This window comes from Crocodylus porosus, unplaced genomic scaffold (genome assembly GCF_001723895.1).
Source record: "Crocodylus porosus isolate Cpor-Errol unplaced genomic scaffold, CroPor_comp1, whole genome shotgun sequence".
Taxonomy (NCBI): Eukaryota; Metazoa; Chordata; order Crocodylia; family Crocodylidae; genus Crocodylus; species Crocodylus porosus.
This window is the reverse complement of record NW_017728906.1, coordinates 42953062-42973455: the sequence shown is the minus strand read 5'-3', so window position 1 is coordinate 42973455 and position 20394 is coordinate 42953062. Positions and strand designations below refer to the sequence as shown.

The 20394-nt window shown below is 43.2% G+C and overlaps 1 protein-coding gene across 1 annotated transcript in view; it reads right to left on the bottom strand.

The window, feature by feature from the left end:
- PDE9A (phosphodiesterase 9A) overlaps positions 1 to 20394 on the bottom strand; it is a 99431-nt gene that overhangs the window by 60284 nt on the left and 18753 nt on the right. Inside the window, exons 2-4 of the mRNA XM_019528993.1 lie at positions 6832 to 6902; positions 4964 to 5041; positions 4035 to 4078 (exon numbers count right to left, since the gene is read on the bottom strand). Of these exons, the coding sequence (XP_019384538.1) occupies positions 4035 to 4078; positions 4964 to 5041; positions 6832 to 6902 (193 nt within the window). The remainder of the gene's footprint in view (positions 1 to 4034; positions 4079 to 4963; positions 5042 to 6831; positions 6903 to 20394) is intronic.

The window sequence follows — 20394 nt, the reverse complement described above, 5'->3', positions numbered from 1 at the left end:
GGGGGGCGGGGAATAGGGCCGAGGGAAGCCAGACAGATACCTACAGTCTCTGTTGGAGTTCCATCCAGAGAGCAGAGGGGAGGAGCCAGCTGTGCTCTGAAGCAGAGAGCCCTGCCCAGCGCAGAGAGCATGCTGGGATGCTGGGGGAGTCTGATTTAACTTAAATGAGCAAGGGGCCTGGGACAGACATTGCATAAACCAGTTTGACCCAAATCAGTTAAGTCTGATAATACATTCAACCAGATTTATGTCAAACCAGTTTCAGCCATTTTCAAACTGGTTTCTGTGCACTGAACATCTGTTCTGTTACAGGTTTAAACCAGTTTCTGATCACTTAAACTGGTTTATGTGTAATGGCTGTCCCTAGCCTATGTAGGAAGCAGCTCCATAGGATGAGGGGAGGCTTTGTCCTTAAGACACTGCTGGTCAGAATAGCATGTCACACACTCTTGCATAAGTTTTAAGAGTTAACTTGCATCACAAATAAAAGCAGATAGGTCATAATATATGTAGATTTAGGCAGTGTGACAAGTTTCTGTCATTTTGCAAATAATGAATAGGTGCAAGATTGGTAGTGTATATATTTAACCATTCCAAAAAAAAAATCTCTGTGGCTCTCACTTGAGGTCCCATGTATCATCAACAGACTCATCAATCCAGGAACTAGGGCTATTAATAGATTCTCACACAGGTCTACTGCCAGGAAGCTACAGAAATCCATGTTGATTTAGCTTTTCCAATTCCAGCTGGTAGCTCTGGGAGGAAATCTTGGTTATGCTTCCATGCAGGCACTTTATAACTTGCTAATTTAAAAGACTCATTTAAATGGCAAGGGAAGTTGGAGGCACAGATGCATTTTTCATATTTTGTCTTGGCTAACAATAGAATGTATTGGCTCTCTAGAGGCCCTTTAGAAAGGAGTGATCAATGTTATGATCTCTTGAAGCAGTGGTCTAGATCAGGGTTTCTCAACCTTTGACTTCCTGAAGCCCTCATAGCATGCTATAAAAACTCCATGACCCATTGCCCTGGCTCCCCAGCACTTCCTGCACATCCCTGGGTGCAGCGGGCACAGCTTGGTGGGGTCCATCCTCCTGAGCAGCAGCAGCACAGAGCCTCACCCACCTACCTGCAGCATGGCTGACAAGATTGCTGAGTGCCTGCCCCTTCCTCAGGACTCGCCTCTGCCCTGGAGGGATGAGGCAGCTCCTCCCTGCTGTGGTGGACTCTTTAAAACCTGCTTATGGCCCCCAAGTTGAAAACTGCTGGTCTAAATCACAATCAGAAGGACAGAGAAACTACTGGCTTCTGCATATCAGCATGCATTTCCACCTCAGTCCTCAGATTACCATTGTTGTGATTTTCTGCTTGAATGAGCTAGTGGTAGTGACATAAAAAAAAGTGTACGGTGAATGCAGGGTGGTGTTGGGAGGGTGGGGGTGCACTGGTACACTTGCACTCCCCTCCTCTTTGATTCCTGCCTGGCAGTGGCAGCAAAATTTCTAGTCAGACAGTGCTGAGGGAGTCAATTGATTCATGGTCCATATAATCTACTTGATCCCTTCTAAACTCTTCATTCCACAGGTGCTAATGACTCTGTCTTCTTTTTAATGGCCATGATGTTCCCCATCAAGCTATCCTTTGTTCTTCAATTCTGCAGTCTGTTAGCTGCTCCTGGTAATGAAGTTCCTATTTCACAGCCCTGCAGATTGTTCTTAACTCATTCCAATGAAGTTATATTTGTTTTTGCTTCAGTACAGCCCTAGGCCCCTGGCATACCAGTAAAGTTTCTAGTTTAACTGGAGAAAAATGTGTCGTTTCATATGGGATGGTGCATCTCACTATCTGCACCCCGCTTTTCAAAATTCTGGATCTGCCACTGGGTGAATTCACTGCCTCCAAGCAACGGCAATCAGTGGCTTAACTCAAAAAGTCTCTTTCTAGTTGTTCATTAATGGATGAGCTCTTTAAAGGCTGGCTCATCATTCCATGGGTCTTCTATTTAGCTTTGTTAAAGTGTAGTAGTATCCAAAAGAGTTACCCTTCCACATGAACCAAAGCATATATGAACTGACTGAGTCCTACAGCACCCTTTTTCCCTCATAGAACATGATACTAATGCCATCAAACTGGCATCTAGAACATTGCAAAATGCTTTAACTTTACTACAGCCCTCAGTTTGTGCCACCTAACCCTGGTCTAACCTGAGGAAATAGATCAATAGCTTTGAATGGAAGATATCTAATCAATTCACCTGTAAAATAACAGCTGGTACTGGAGTCAATGAATGTTCTTCAGTCATGCTATTGGAAAGAAATCTTTTATAGTGCTGGTCGATCTCAGGTGATGATCAGGAAATAATGAACCATCTCTCAGCAGCACTCTTATGTGCCACTCTAATTGTGGAGAAGTTGCTACAGTGACAAAAGGTTATATTTTCCAATCTCACTTTTTGTACTCTTTCCATGAAGTGCACCTCACTATTTTTGAGTCATATCACAGATCACTGGAGAAGAGGAATAGTAGCTCCACTCCTTCCAGAAAATGCTGCAACCCTTTCTAGCATGTATTTGGTCTAATAGCTACTTGCTCTGAAAGCAGAAGATGGATGCACACTCCTAATGCAGTTGGTCTGGGTTGAAAAGAGAAGACAAGAATTGAAAGTCTTAACAAAGAGGCGAGAAAACAAGTATTTCCACTGTCTGAAAAATGTCAGGAATATTTAAAATTAATGCCGGTCAATGTAAGACAAACAGACATGAAAGAAGCATTAAATTCCTTGAATATTGTCCAATTCTACTCTTTCCATATCAGAAACAGTCTGCCTGCTTTGGCATCGAAACCCACAGAAATTTTTCTCCCCTTTCCCTGGGCGATCTTTGGGTATCCTGTACTTTGCAAAATGCAGCAAGAACACAGCAAAAATGTTTAAATAACAAATTGTACTCTGCATAAGGCATTTCCTGTCACTGTCAGCTAGTGTAAGAATTAGGACCATGGGAAAATGTCAGAAGTCAAAAATACCCTAGGGGCTTGTCTACACCACAGTGGCAGTGGGTCCTGGCACTGATGGGGCTCAAGCCAAGCAAATGCCCTGCAGACCACTGGTGGTGCACAATGCGGAAGCCATTAGCCTAAGCACAGCACTCAGAAATAGAGAGAAAGCATGGCATAAACAGGGCAGAATGCCTTTCTGTTCCCTTTGTGGATGGAACAACAACACATTTACTTTGGAGACTGAGCTCTGGAAGAACATATAGTATATACTAGCTGTGTTAAAAGGTACTGGCAGTCTTGAAATAAAGCCTTGAAATCATTGTGTGTGCAGTGATTATTTGCTCAGTGATATCACTTCCCTACATAGTTCTGAGCAATGGGTGCATTCGACAATGCTGCCATCAGTGGTCTCCAGTTCTGTGGAGTTTCCTCACACAGTGCACACAAAATTGTTTTGTTTTGAAATTACTTCCTGAAAGCCCTTGTATGTGGATTGTTGTCTTCCATCCAGAGTGCCTTTGGTCCTGTTAGACGTAGCTAAAGCTACACTGTGTGCAGTAGGTAACTGCTTCATGGAACAACCCCATTTTCTGAGCCTTTCCAAAGCACTGAGGGTCCAGATGTTGTGTGCAGTTTTCAAAGATGGCCAGCATTGACCTGAACTGTTCCCTCTGAACATGATGAGATTTTTCTCTTCACGTCAGTGGGGGCAGAGTCAGATAGATGCTGAGCACCTTTGAAAATCCCCTGATCTGTGTGCCCAGGTATTCCTCCATACTGAGTGCTGGCTGCCTGCAAATATCTTATAACTGTGAATCATTTTGTTGAAGTTCTACATATAGGGTCTTTTGACCAAGTGTTTTTTTTGCTATAGCATAGCTGTAACGATATTAATTTGGGGGGAGGGAGGTTTACACTGCAGCTAGATTTACATGTGATATATTTTTTCAATTACAGTTTTTAAAATGAATCCAAAACTGGTAACTGTGTCACAAAGGTGTTTTAATAAATGTTAGGTTAAAATAAAGATATTTTACCTGATAGATGCCCAGTGGTCACAGGTATCACTTTGTATGGATTACTGTAAAACATAAAAGAGGGTTGGCCATGACAACACTGATAAAGCTATTTGTGGTGCAGGACTGATGTAAATGCCATGAAGAGAAGGAGTAAGTATTTTAATAAATACTTAAGTCTGTGTGTGTGTGAAAATGTGTCCACGGAAATAAAAAAGATGTCTTCTAGGAAGTGCACTTTACTATTGAACTGGCCTTCTTAGAGGTCTCAGATGTGCTGTTTTAGGGTGTTGAAATGCACAAGAGGCATGCTGCCAGCATAGCAGAAATACCTCTCCCTTTGGGAAGAATCATGTTAGATTGGGAACAGACAGGCTCAAGAACTTGTTACTGGAAAGGTAGACGTTATTTGGGGCCTGACTTGTACTTGTGTAGCACAGTGGTTTCTAGATTATCTCCTAGGTGGTACTTCAGTAATAATAATAAAGAAGAATAGCAAAGCTGAACATGCAGTCAGAAGCCAGAGGCCAAAAGGGATTTAGAGAAGGGAGTAGAGCTGTATGCAAATGAGTCCATGCCTCATAAAAGTCTTGGGTTCCTGTTTACAAATAATGGCATGCCTAGGTTCTAATAAAGCAATAAAGAAGCCAGTGAACAAAGAGCGCTGGGAGCTTGAGAGCAGACAGAGTGGGTTGGGAACAGATGTCCTACATTAAATACTTACATGCAGTATTCATTTTCTTGAATAACTCGTCCTAATTTAATGATGAGTAAAAGTCAAAACCAAAGAAGCATCAGTGTTCTAATCCTGTGTACAATTGTTCCTGACATCTGCCTCCCAGAAGGGAATCTTTAATGCTCAGAAACATAAGAAGAGCACTTGTGGCCCAGAAAAAGCTTTTTCCTTGGCTTTCACTCCATCCTATGGTATTGGGCCCTTAAAAACCTACCTCTCTGAGTTTGCTGGCATTGTTGGATCAATGGACACCATGCAGTTATCCGATGTCAAAAGTGAGATTGTTGCGTTCCTGAAAGACACGTTTCCAAGAGATTTATTTAACTAGAACAGGATGGTCTTGATTGTGCTTGTGATCTTATGTTGCCGTTAGCTTCCTGGCTAAGTGGACATAATCTCCCTCATTTTGACTGGCTGCCATGTCACATCCATTTTGCATTATTGACTATGTAAGGAGCAAGGCATAGAAGTTTGGATGTCCTGTGGTTATGTTCTGTTCATATCCCAACCACAGGAGTTTTTTGTGACCAAAAATGAAGTACGGTCAAGTCTATCCTCTGAAGGAACTTTGCTCCCTTTGAAATCATATAGGCTGTGCGCTGTTTAATTATTTGCCATTAACTTCTACTGAAGAGCTATCAAGATTGATTTACTAGACAGATATAAACTGCCTGAGCTGGAAATCAATATCAATATTTACCTTAAGACAATACATATACAATCCAACTTCCCTTATGTCCCTTAGGTCCATGCTACATAAGGGATCACCACTGGTGTTCTTTTAATATGGGGAATTTAGAAATTTCTAAACAAGCTCCTTTACAAAAACAAATAACAATATCCCTTGCTGAAAGAATTTCAGAAAATACTGCAATGCATTTTCTAGTTTTGACATTATGGATTCATGTAAAAAAATGAGTTTTCCAGGAGCTGGTTTAAAATTAGTGATACCTCAATAGTCTTTTGCAAGCCCCTATTTAAAAATGAAACACAACACAGAACATTTCATTGAGCATTCTGTTATTGTTCATGAATGACTTATATGGTTAAATAAGGTTTTCTGGCTGATGGAGCGGAAGTGTTTGACATTACAGGCAAATCACAGTTATTAACCTCTCTAATGTCAAATGAGAGGGATATTGTCAGGGTAAACAACAAACCATATTGATTTGTCACTGTGACAGGTTTCCATCCAAAGTTTTATGTTAAAAAACTGTAGCCAATACAGTCAATATGATGCTCCTCCCTCCACCAAACACCATAAAAGTTAATTGCACAGAATATCCCTGTGATTCTATGATTTGTTCCAGCACTCCCATTTCTCCCTTCTCCACCCCACCACCTCCCGGCCCCCAGTTTTGGTACATTGTGTGGACACAAACTTAGGAAATAAGACCCATCATACTCCTTTCTGTATACCTCCTTTAGAAGGGCCTGTACTGCCCGGAGTCCAGCAGGAACTGAGTGCATTCCACATGCAAAAGGCCTACTCAAGGCAAAGGTTTAGGTTGAAACCTCCTCTCTGTCTGGTGATTCAGAGATACAAATCCCATGACAAGTAAAACAAAACAAAGCAAAACAAAACAAAACAAATGCCAGGAGTACCAAACACATAACATTTTTAGGCCTCTGCAGAAGTAATAGAAATAAGGGAAAGCATTGCCCTGGATATGGGCAATTGTGATATTTTGGTTCCTTAAGTATCAATGGGTATACTGTGTTTGGATATCTGGACTTTGGCCTAGATTCACATGTCTATTCACTCCAAATGTAAAACTGACTGGAGTTGTCTGTAATTTCTTGACATACACTTCCATTCTATTCTATTCTAATACATCCAGCACTGAGGTATCTGACATCTTCCAGCAGTGCATTAAGCACTTTTCTAATTTATGTACAAGGTATGAATTACTGCATTTCCCCAATTTCTCATCCTTGAATAACTGGAACAAGAGATGCAGCTGGGGCACTAGATTAAGATCTTGCTTCTTCTTTTTGGGTCCATTTCTCGATTGTTCTGAAGAGGGAACAATACACTGAAATGCATGTTATGTTTGATATAGACTATGAGGTGACACCTACCTTGGTAACCCAGTGGCAATGCAGAAGAGATCCATAATATCTTTGGAATTGCAATACTTACTGAAGACCACCTTCCATCCAACCAGAAGAAGGTAAGAAAGGAAAACAAAGGAGAGAAGGTACAATTAGTTCCCAGGGAGATATTGACTTCCTTCCTGTGTACACTGGGCTATCTTGAAGAAGCATTCTTTCATTGCAAATATCTGATTTGCCCTGAGTGTTGGAATTCTTTCCTCCCTCCCTTGGCCTCCTCCTAACTCATTTATTTTTTCAAGAAGGAAGCAGAGGAAGAAAGGGATTTTTGGCATTCTACCCACATTATCCACAGCTATAGCATATTATATCTGGAATGACAGCAAAAGACATCCCAGTGTACACTTAGGCTAGCTGCTGACCATGATCATAAGTTCTAGAGAGAAATGTCTATGACTTCTGAAGGAGGCCTATATAATAGATTAGGTCCTTGGTAAGTATGAATGGGAATTAAAGTCAACATAGAATCAGAGAAATAGGGCCAGAAGGGATCTCCAGAGGTCATCTAGTCCAGCACCCTGCCTGAAGCAGGATCATGTCTATCCCATACAATCCTTCATCTAACTTCTACATAAGACTGTCAACCCGGAAACACCCTAACCTGCCACAGGAAAAGCAGGGGAACCATGGTAGCCAAGGTCCTCCTCTGAGGAAGGCTTAAAAACACCCTGACACATATAGCAGGAAGGTAGATGTAACCAGAAAAGCCCAGAAGCATGGGAACTACCTACAATAGAACACAAGCATAGTTGTGCCTAGATCATCCCCAGCCAATGACTCTCCAACCTATTCTTGAACACGTCTTGTCATGGAGAGTCCATGACTTCCCTAGGTAGTCTATTCCACTGCCTCACTATTGTAACAATGAAGAAGTTTTTCTGGATATCCAATCTAAACTTACTTTGCTTCAACTTCAAGCCATTCGTCTTTCCTTCTTCTTTATGGAAGTTCTTCAAGTATTTGAAGAAAGCTATCGTGCCCCCTCTTAAGCACCTTTTCCACTGTCTAGGTCCTTCAGGATCCCCTCATATGACTCGCTTTCCAAGCCCTTTATCATCTTTGTTGCCTACCTCTAGACCCTCTCTAACATCTTCACATCTTTTTTAAAATGCAGAGCCCAGAACTGCTCACAGCACTCCAGATGAGGTATAACTGGTGTCAAGTAGAGAGGCACTGTCATCTCCTGTGTTTTGCTCCTAATACTTCTATTGATAAATTCCAAAATTGCACTCGCCTTTTGGCTGCGTCACACTACAGACTCATACTGGGCACATCTACACAAGATGCGACATAGCCATAGCGACTGTGTGACTGCTGTAGTGACTGCTGAGCGTGAACCATGATGCCAATGCTACTGTGCAGTAGCACAGTAGGGTTGGAAATGATTTGAGCACTGCCGAGACTGTGCAGTAATGGCGGTTAACGTGCAGTCACTCAGTACTTGTTTTAGCAATGTAATGTCAATGGGCATGAACTGTTATGCTGATGCTACTGTGCAGTAGGAATGAGCTACTGCACAATACCTCGTTGCTCCTGCACAGTAGGGTCAGAAATGACCTGTGTCCCTGTGGGACTGCACAGTAACAAGTACTAAATGACTTACTAAAGAAAGTACTAAATGACTGCACAGTAACTGCCATTACTGCACAGTCCCAGCAGCACACAGGTCATTTCTGACCCTACTGTGCAGTAGCAACAAGCAACAGCACAGTAGCATCAGTGTTACGGTTTGTGCCTGCTGACACTATGTCACTGTAGTGATGAATCATGGCCTGGTAGTTGGTCGCTACGGCAACATAACATCTCATGTAGATGTACCCACTGAGTCTGTAATCTACCAAGACTCCAGACAGAGTCCTTTTTCTTAGTGCTGCCATTCAGCCAGGTGTCACCCATTTTATATTTGTATTTTTGATGATTTCTCCTGAGGTGTAGCACCTTGCATTTGCCTGCACTGAACTTTATCCTGTAAGCTCTAGCCCAACTTCCGAATCTGTTGAGATCCTTCTGAATTGCTCTTGCATCCTCCAACATGTTCATAATCCTTCCCAGTTTCATGCCGTTTGCAAACTTGCTCAAGAAGCTTTCTGTGTCAGCATCCAAATCATTAAGAAACACATTGAACAGCATCAGGCCCAGGACAGACCCCTGTGGGATGGCACTCAAAGCCTTCTGCCATTCTGACATGGACCCATTAACTATTACCCTTTGTTTACGGCTATTGAGTCAGTTATCTATCCACACTGTAGTTTTACCAAGCCCACATTTCTTCAATATTAGTAGTTTTACCTAGCCTGCATTTCTTCAATTTGTTTGTAAGAGAGTCGTGCCAGACCTTGTCAAAAGCCACAATATCCACAGAATTCCATTCATCCACCCAAGTAGTTACTTTGTCAAAGAAGGAGATCAAGTTTGCCTGACATGATTTGTTTTCATAAGTCCACGATGGCTGCTTTTGATCAGGCTTTCCTCCTCCAGATGCTTACAAATGGTCTTCCTTAGGATATGCGCCAGTAACTTTCTGGGTATTGAGGTGAGGCTAACTGGTCTGCAGCTCCCTGGATCCTCCTTTTTTTCCTTTTTTAAAGAAGGGCACTACATTGGCTCCTTTTCCAGTCCCCTGGTACCTGGCATAATTTCCCACAACTTCATGAAGCCAAGGGCTCCAAGATTTCCTCTGCCAGTTCCTTCAGGACCCTAGGATGAAGTTCATCTGGCTCTGCTGAATTAAATTCATTTAGACTCCACAAAAGCTCTCTGACTCTCACTTTTGTTATCTCCTTCCACAGCTTGCCCCCTTTCTTATCCAGATAATCCTTATTAGGTGCCTGACTTCAGCTTGGTTTTTTTGTGAAGACCAAGGTAAAGTATTTGTTGAGTAGATCCTCTTCTTTTGCATCTTCAGTTAGGAGTTCCCTCTGGCTTGTTAAAAGAGGACTGTAAAGGTATCTAGAGACAATGCTGCTCTACCACTACCTTCACTTGGCCTGCCTATGTTTCTGTTACCTGCCTACCATGACTTCAAAGTTACTGGACGGTGGAAAGTGGAAGGAAGTAGGTATCTGCTATAGACCACCAGACAAGGAGGAAGTGGTGGATGAGGCTTTCTTCAAACAGCTATCAAAAGTTTCTGGATTGCAAGCCCTGGTTCTCATGGGAAACTTCAATTACCCTTACATCTGCTGGGAGGGCAATACAGCAGTGCACAGGCAATCCAGAAAGTTTTTGGAAAGTGTTGGGGACAACTTCCTGGTGCAAGTGTTGGAGCTGCCAACTAGGGGCCATGTTCTTGTTGACCTGCTGCTCACAAATAGGGATGAATTGGTGGGGAATGCAGTGGATGGCAACTTGGGCAGCAGTGACCACAAGATGACTGAGTTCAGGATCCCAAGGAAACAAAGGATGGAGAGCAGCAGAGTATGGACCCTAGAGTTCAGAAAAGCAGACTTCAACTTGCTTAGAGAACTAATGGGCCAGATCCCCTGGGAGGCCACACTGACAGGGAGGAGTCCAGGAGAGCTGGCTGTACTTTAAAGAAGCCTGATTGAGAGTGCAGGAACAAAACATCCTGATATGCAGGAAGACTAGCAAATATGGCAGAAGACCAGATCAGCTTAACAGGGAACTCTTCAGTAAACTAAATCACAAAAAGGAAGCTTATAAGAAGTTGAAACTTGGACAAATAACTAGGGAATAATATAACAGCATTGCTCAGATGTGCAGGGATGAAGTCAGGAAGGCCAAAGCACAAATGGAGTTACAGCTAGCAAGGGATGTGAAGGGTAACAAGAAGGGTTTCTACAAGTATATCAGTAGCAAAAGGAAGATCAGGGAAAGTGTGGGTCCTGTACTGAATGGGGGAGACAGCCTTGTGACAGAGGATGCAGAAAAGGCTGAAGTGCTCAATGCTTTTTTCACCTCGGTCTTCATGGGCAAAGTTAGCTCCCAGACTACTGCACTGGGCAGCACAGTTTGGGGATGAGGTGAACAAGCAGGAGGGGCAAAAGAACAGGTTAGGGAATATTTAGAAAAGTTGGATGTGTACAGGTCCATGGGGCTGGATGGGATGCACCCATGAGTGCCGAGGATGTTGGCTGATGAAATTTCAGAGCCACTGGCCATCATCTTTGAAAACTCATGGTGATCAGGTGAGGTCCCGGATGATTGAAAAAGGAAAAACACAGTGCCTCTTTTTAAGAAAGGGAAAGAGGAGGATCCAGGGAACTACAGATCAATCAGTCTCACTACAGCCCCTGGAAAAATCATGGAGCAGATCCTCAAGGAATCCATTTCTAAGCACTTGGAGGAGAAGGTGATTAGGAACATCAGCATGGATTCACCAAGGGCAAGGCATGCCTGACCAACCTGATTGTCTTCTATGATGAGGTGATGGCTCTGTGGATGCAGGGAGACCAGTGGATGTGATATACCTTGATTTTAACAAGGCTTTTGATATGGTCTCCCACAACATTCTTTTAGGAAAGCTAAGGAAATACAGGCTGGATGAATTGACTGTAAAGTGTATAGAAAACTGGCTGGGCATCAGGCTTGGAGGGTAGTAATCAGTGGCTCAATGTCTAGTTGGCAGCTGGTAGGAAGTGGAGTGCCCCAGGGGTTGTCCTAAGGCTGGTTTTGTTCAATGTCTTTATCAGTGATCTGGAAGATGGCATAGAGTGCAACCTCAGCAAGTTTAGAGCTGACACCAAGCCAAGGGGAGTAGTGGATATACTGGAGAGTCAGGCTAGGCTTCAAAGTGACCTAGACAAATTAGAGGATCGGGCCAAAAGAAATCTCTTGAGGTTCAACAAGGACAAGTGCAAAAACCTGCACTTAGGATGGAACAATCTCATGCACCGGTACAGGCTGGGGGCTGACTGGCTGGGCAGCAGCTCTGCAGAAAAGGACTCAGGGGTTACAGTGGACAGTAAGCTGAATATGAACCAGCAGTGTGCCTTGTTGAAAAGAAGGCTAACTGCATATTGGGCTTCATTATGAAGCATTGCCAGCAGGTTGAGGGAAATGATTATTCCCCTCTATTCAATACTGGTGAGGCCACATCTGGAGTATTGTGTTCAGTTTTGGACCCCGCCCACTACAGAAAGGATGTGGACAGATTGGAGAGAGACTGGCAGAGGGCAACAAAAATGGTGAGGAGGCTGGAGGACATGACTTATGAAGAGAGGCTGAGGGAACTGGGCTTATTTACTTTGGAGAAGAAAAAACCTAGAGGGGATTTAATAGCAGCTTTCAACTACCTGAAGCGGGGTTTGAAAGAGGATGGAGCTAGACTGTTCTCAAAGGTAGTACATGACAGAACAAGGAGCAATGGTCTCAAGTTGCAGCAAGGGAAGTTTAGGTTAGATATTAGGAAGAATTCTCTCACTAGAAGGGCAGTAAAACACTGGAACAGGTTACCCAGAGAGGTGGTGGAAGCTCCATCCTTTGAGGTTTTTAAGGCCCAGCTAGACAAAGCTTTGGCTGGGATGATCTAGTTGGGGATGATTCTGCTTTGAGCAGGAGGTTGGACTAGATGACCTCCTGAGGTCCCTTCCAGCCCTAATTTTATATGATTCTCTGAAGTCCTAGGACCAGTAGCAGCTATGCAGACCACCTGGCCAGACCTGTCTCCCTACTCTTTCCTTCTGACCCTGCACACCAATATAGGGCTTACCCTTTCTTGGGGCTGTCCCTACTGATTTCTGAAGGCCTGTCATTCAAAGCCTAAGCCCCAGATGTTAAAGCGTAGGCCCCTTTTTCTCTCTGGGCACACCTACCTTGGCCCACTAGTTAAGACCTCAGTTTCTGGGAACTTTTTCCCATCAACAGCTATCTTGGAACTTTTTAGAGTTTTGTCTCCTTTTTTAGACTTCTGCTAGAGGTCCCCCTCCCCCAGCTCAGGGTTGTCTTTTAGCCTTTACGGAAAGCAGGGTGTACCCAGGCCCCCTATCCATGGCCTTCTTTACCCCAGTATCCACAAGCCAGTCCTCTGGTTCACAAGTCTAAATCAAATCAAAACAATAAATCAAAAGGTACAAGTGGTCTGCTCCACTGCAGAAATACAAAGTCTCTCCCTTTGTCAAAGCAGCCTGCAGGCCTTACTTGCCTAGGATCTTCCCCTCCCAGTTCCTTTAGGTACCTTACATGCACATCTACCTCTCCAGCACATACACACTACACTCCTGTCCCTCTGTCTGCCTTGGTATAGCCTTGGGTTGGGTTTAAATCTCCTAGCCTACTTCCAGTCACCTGACCAGACCTGCTGTGCTTCACAGCCAGGTGTGGCCAGTCACTAGTTAATTCATTGCCTTCATCAGAGCCAGGCTCAGCCCACCTCCACTACTACCTTTACTTGTCTGCCTTCAGTAGTAACAGGGACAGGGGTTCCCTATTACAAGGACCCACAGCTTCCTTGGTCCTTTTGTGGCCAATATACGCGTAGACCCTCTTGTTGTTATCCTTAACTTCCTTTGCCAGGTAATCTTGTTGAAATCCACCTTTCTGAAATCTAGCACCTTAACTTTCCTGACCTCATGCTCTCCCTGTCTCAGGATCTGGAATTCTGTTGTACTGTGATCACTCCACCAGTCCTTCCCTGTTGGTCTAGACAAAATCCAAGACAGATGATCCCCTAGTTGAATCCTCCATTTTCTGAAACAGAAAGTTATCTTTCATGCAAGTTAGGAACCAGATAGACATTTTAGGTTTGGCTGCATTTCTCTTCCAGCAGATATCCAGAAAACTCTAATCTCATATCAGTACTTTCCCATAACTTTTGGATACATTTGTCACCTGCTTGAAAAGTTCCTCATCTACCTGCTCAAAAAGTTCCTCATCCACCTGCTCTTCCTGATTTGGTATCCTATAATAAAACCCTACCATTATATCCCATCTTTCATCTTCACCTAAATGCATTCTGCTTTTCTGTCTTCTTCCTCATGAACTAGGGAACAAGTGTATGTGTTTCTGACATACAGGCGACACCACCACCTTTTCTCCCAACTATATCCTTCCTAAACAGAGTGTAACCCTCACTGCTGACATCCCAGTCATAAGAGCTGTCCCAGCAGGTCTCTGTGATGGCAATCAGATCACAGTTCTTTTCACAGGCTGCAGCTGCCAGCTCACCTTGTTTGTTCTCCACACATCTCACATTTACATACATGCATGGGATGTATTTTGCATTGTGATTGACTTGCTTCCCTTCTGCATTCTGTAGGTCTCTGGCCTTTCCCAGAGTTAAGTTGCATTTTCAAGTCCTTTCCCCTCTGGGCTGTGTGCTCTATAGCTGGAGGGTTTTGATCACCATCCCTTGTAAAATCTAGTTTAAAGCCCCCCTTACTAGATTGGCCAGATGATGCCCAAAGATTCCCCGTTCTTGTCAGATGGATCCCATCTATTGATAGCAGGCCTCCTCCCAAGAACATCTGCCCATTGTTGAAGAAGCTGAAGCCTTCATGTCTATACCACTGTCTCAGATGTGTTCACTTCCATGATATGATGGTCTCTGCCTGGACCCTTACCTTCCACAGAAAGAACTGACAAGAACACTGCTTGTGCTCCAACCTCCTTAATCCTCATGCCAAGAGCCTCACAGTCATCTTTGATCTGCTCAGCATCATTCGTGGCAGTATCGTTGGTGCCTGCACTGGTTTATGTTAGCTGGGCCCTGGCCCTTTGCAGAGAATATAATATTTTTCAGTTGCACCCAGTTTCCTGTCCCTAAGCAGTCACAAAATGGAAATGCACAAAGGGGATGAATTCAAGGTCCTCAAGCAAATGTAACTCAGGTTTTTTTAAATATTTGAGTTTATAGCCTTAAAATGCTCTTGTAATGTAGTTTCTGTGTGTAATTGCTTAGGTTTTCTTAAAAGAAAAGTCTGATCCTTCCCCCTCTTTCTGAAATGTTGTTACATTGAATCGTGTTCACTCTCATGTGGTTCATCAGCAGGGTTGGAAGCTTTTGATTCACCACACAGACCTCTGCCTCTTGAACTAACGGAGTAAGTGATAGCAGTGTGTCATAGAAGCTGTCAACCTCTATGTGGACCAACAATATTGAGGGTAGAGACACTTTACTAGTGAGTTTCATTGGTATTTGCCGACAGCAAGTGGCTGGTAAGACCCAGGAATTCTGGGGCCTATCCTAGGCTCTGGAGGGGAATGGGTTCTAGTGGACACACACTCTTTTACCAATTCCTCCTCAAAACACAGTCTCCTCTGCCCAGTCCCATCCAACCTGCCACTATTTCAGTCCTAGTCAGTCTCTCATTCTTGTCACCTCCTTCATCGCAAATCTCCACTCCAAGGACTTTTTGTCCCAGCCTCCTTACCCAGCCTGTCCCAGTCTCTCCTAAAACCTCTGCTTCTTCTCCCATGTCCTCACCTCATGAGTCCCATATTTCCTCCTTCCACAGCCTTACTTTAAAATAAAAATGAAAAAAGGTTGAAATCCTCACTTAATCACCTGATTCCAGGAGCTTGGACTTTAAGACATTTGACAGCACCTGGGATGTGTTACACCATTCTGCCTTTTCACTGAGATGTTAAACCACCGCATATCTTCTCTTATCCCAGGTTCCAGGGACAGTTAAAAGTCTTGATGCATTTTTTTAATGAGTAGAAGATGAAGTTTGTGACCACTGTGCCCCCACCCTCCCCCAGCCCCTGCAATGGCCTGGAGGATTAATAGATCAGCTGATATCCATCTTACCTATTTTACAATTCATTCAAGTATCTAGATTAAATTTTACCAGGTTGTACAATAAGTGCATGAAAACTTGAAGCAGCAATGAAGAGTTATTACACGTTATTTGGGGAGAAAGTGGCATCAAGACCCATTTTGTCCTAGATGGTTGTTTTGATAATCACCACAGTAAGGGACTGAAGTTTATTAAAGTCTAGATGCAACCAGAGTAATAAAACACAGATTTAGTATTTTTAATCAGATCTAGTTATGACTGAAGTCCTACTATACTATTGAGGAGCCAGCCACTGAAATAGGCTGACAGGATATCACAAGCCCATTAATATTAACCACTGATAAATACAATAATTGAGAGGATGATATTAATTGCACTTGAACTTGGAATAGACTTGTGATGTGCTCTATCAAATGCCTGGGCTTCTCGTTCTGAAAATCAATTACTATTCCACATTCAATCATTCTGGTCAATAAGATAAAAAAATACAAAAAGCATTAAAGGGTAGAAAGTCAGCCTGGTTAATGAAGGGGAAAATAGGTTTTCAATAAGGGTACATTTTTAGAAATTTTCTTTTTTTCCATACAGTAATGAAAAACTGGTAAGCAAAACAAAGTCAGCCCTTAGAGATATTATGATTATTTGTAAATGGCTCACTGGCCATATTCTTAAATGGCAGCCTTTCCAAACTTAATATTTTTACTTACATATGATAGAGATTGATTTACATTTGTCACTGCATTTTGATAAGCAGTTAAAGACTTGAATGACTGTCCTTAGCTTTTTCAATAAAGAACTTATGCTGCAAAAGTTTTCTTCTTTTGCAGTCTTTTTCCAATTGGCTGCTTTCTCTTTTAAAACAAAGCAACATCCTAGCAAACATTTCCCAGTAATATGAAATTCATTCTGTAATTACCCTTCTGTAATTACCCACTGCAGGCAATGGAAGTTTCACTGATGACTTCAATGGATTTTGGAGGGGAGAAGGAGGTGATGCTCACATGTGTACCATTGCTGGTTCCAGCACAGTCTGGGAAATGTATTTGTTCAACAGCTAATTTTCTGTAAGGATATTAGCAATTGTTGCCACCCAACAGTGAGCTACAGCAGCAATTGTCTTGCAAAGTTCCCTCATCACCTCGCTGGCAGTTAATTTTCAATGCCAAGATGGTTAGTCATTACCTGTAACAGTCTGACAGAGCACGTCAGACATCACTAGCAACTTACTCTAGAATGGTAGGGGCTCCCTACTCTACATAAGAACATAAGAAGTACCATATTGGGTCAGACCAAAGGTTCACCTAGCCCAGTATTCTATCTCCAACATTGACAGAAGTGGATGCTATAGAGAGAGAGCATTGAACTGCAGACATCACCTATTCCCTAGGCACTATTTTTGCTACAGTTCTTTTACACACAAAGCACACATTGAGACACTGTTAATAAAGCTGCACAAGGTAGAAGATGAAAGTGAAATCTACCAACAACATTAAGTGAAGAACACACTAGGACCTCAAGCAGATCATCTACTCCAGCAGTTCACTACAGGATGTGCATATTCTTCCAGAAACGTTCTAATAAGAAGAGACTTGAGTCAAGTGTTGTTGTTTGAATCAGTCAGTGGAATACCCAAGCTGGCAGAGAAGAATGAAGTGTTGCATTGCCAAATTGGTGTTGAAGATCTAATACCATCCTTAATGCAGGCAGGAGTACCAACAAAAGCAACAAGGCTGTAGTCTCTCATTCCCATTCGCATGTGCAGATTGTCCAAGAAGTTATTCTTCTTTCTCCTCATGCAAGAGCCTGACATCAAATGCTTATCTTGCTGGGATCCTATAATCCCTGCTGACTTTCTGCCCCTGGGGCAGAGGGCTGGATTTGATGATCCTCCAGGGTCCCTTCCAGCCCAAATGTCTATGAAATCTATGATAGATGAACTAGATGCTGGTTTTGCATGGAAAAAGGTATACAGGCTAAAAGGCCTACTTGAAAGATATTGCAGTTTAGTAGAAGATGAAGGTGGTGAATGTCTTCTGACCACACTGAAGCAAATGAAGCAAGAATTCTAGTACTCTCCTGCAATTACACAGATGTACTGGTCCTTCTTTGATGGCATAATTTTGTGCCTCAGGCTTGGATGAAGAGAAGCAACTCAGTAAGATTCATTCCAGCTCAAGATATTATGTCAGAATTGTCTGACCCAGTCCGTGAATCTCTAATTGGATTATGCAGTGTCACTGGCTGTGACATCACCAGCCAGTTCAGTGGCTACACTAAGAAAACTGTTTGGAAAGTGTTTATTCAACATCAAGAGCTATGGAAGACCTAGGAAGTAGGCCAAATGTTGATAACGATTTATGAAGTTGTGTAGAAAAGTTTGTTGTGCTGCTGTGTCAGCCATCAACATCTTTAACCCTTTTGGATGTTAGGGTGAAATGATGACATCAAGGAAAAGCTCTGGATAACCTTCTGCCTACATACAACTCCCTCATGCTCCATGCACATAGAGCCAATTATCAGTTTCATTTGGCATTAGTATCAGAGTATTGTTTACTAGGTTTTTTAATTATATTAAGTTGATACATACATGATAATGTGTCAGTCATGTGGGAATCCAATATGGCTACCATGATGGAAATGTTACAATTAAGGTCTTCAGTTCATACAATGTTCATTTCATCATTGGAATTGATTTTCTAACCCTACTGGGAGCTGAAGTATTGACCAAAATGTAAATTTACAGCAGCCATCTTGGATTCCAATATGATGGCTACACTTACTACTTCCCATATTGGCAACATGACTTTTCTGACATGGGTAGACCACCTCTACCTGAAACATACTGTTGCTTTTTGTGGCAATGAGTTGCCTCCAACAACAAAATCTTAGAGACCTTATTGGTCAATTTACACCTTACCATATTCATTACCGCCCCCTGACACCCACCCTCACTGCTTTAGAGATGATTGAGGAAACATTTCCAACTGTTCTGTTCAACAGCTTGTAATATATATATTGTCAATTAATGGGTCTAGTTCCTTTTTGAGCCTGGCTATGCTACATAAGAAATGAAAAACTTAAGAAATAATGTGCAGTACTGGTAATGGAAGGGCAGGCAAGCTTCTCACACGGGTCAGTGAAGATAGCTTTGTTCATATCCAACTCCTGGAGTCACTCCTGGTCATCCAATCTCCATTGAGTGATATGATCTGATTACTTTCTGCCTCTGATTCTGCTTTAAAACTGTGACCCAGGATAGAGGAATTCCACACTGATTCATTTGTGCATTAGGTCTCTCTACTGCCTGACATCTGCAACACAGTCTCCTCACCAAGACCTGCCATCATCCTTTCAGGGTGACAAGTCACTGCTAAAATATCCACCATCACATATCATGCCCTGCATCTACCTTGGGATTCATTAAAGTCAACAGCTGAAACAGCTCATCACTCATAACAAAGAATCCATGCCTTGCCACTGACGTGTCAAGTTAACAGAGTGGTTAAAATGAAGTGGCTTAGTTAACAGAGTTGGTCAGCTAAGATGGTTTCTGCACAGGGACTCGGGAAGGACAGACAAGTTCTTCCACAAGGTGCTGAAAAAAAATCATCCATAGAATGGCACAGCTAAGAACCATGGCATGTGGCATGTGCCTCCAAAAGTTTGAGTGCCTTACCCAAATAAGTACTACATCACTGAGAACACTCATAGTTTCATAGTTTCTAGGGTCGGAAGGGACCTGAACAGATCATCAAGTCTGACCCCCTGCTCTGGGCAGGAATGAGTGCTGGGATCATAATACCCCAACCAGATATCTATCCAACCTCCTCCTGAAGACCCCCAAAGTAGGGGAGAGCACCATCTCCCTTGGGAGACCATTCCAGAGCCTCGCAGCCCTAACCATAAAGTAATTACTCCTGATATCAAGCCTGAACCTACTCTCAATCAATCTGTGGCTGTTATTTCTTGTTATTCCAAGTGGTGCCCGGAGGAACAGAGCCTCACCTTCTTTCCGCTGGTCTCCTCTGGTGAGTTTATAGATGGCCACCAGATCCCCTCTCAGTCTTCTCTTTTGGAAGCTGAATAGATTCAGGCCCTTTAACCTATAGTTGTAGGACCTGGCCTGCTGCCTCCTGACCATGCTAATGGCCTTCCTCTGGACCCTCTCAAGGTTAGCCATATCCCTCTTGAAGTGCAGTGCTCAGAACTGGATCCAGTACTCCAATTGCGGCCTGACCAGCGCTGCATAGCGGGGAAGGATCACCTCCCTGGACCTGCTTATGATGCATCTGTAGATGCACGGCAAGGTGCGGTTAGCCTTACTAACCACTTCCTTGCATTGGCGGATCATGTCCATCCTGGAGTCAACAATGACTCCAAGTTCCCTTTCAGCCAATGTGTTGTTGAGAAGGGTGTTCCCCAGCTTCTAGGTGTGTTTTTCATAGATTTCATAGACATTAGGGCTGGAAGGGACCTTGGAAGATCATCAAGTCCAGCCCCCCGCCCAAAAGGCAGGAAGTCAGCTGGGATCATAGAATCCCAGAAAGATAAGCATCCAATTTACTCTTGAAGGTGTTCAATGTAGGTGCTTGAACCACCTTTGGTGGCAGGCTGTTCCAGACCTTGGGGGCTCGGACAGTAAAGAAATGCTTCCTTATGTCCAGCCTGAAACGGTCTTGCAGTAGTTTATGACTTCAACCTTGTCATCCCATGGGGCGCTCTGGTGAACAAACATTCCCCCAGATACTGGTGGTCACCCCGATAAACTTATAGGTGGCCATCAGATCACCCCTGAGCCTGCACTTTTCCAGGCTAAAGAGCCCCATGGCTC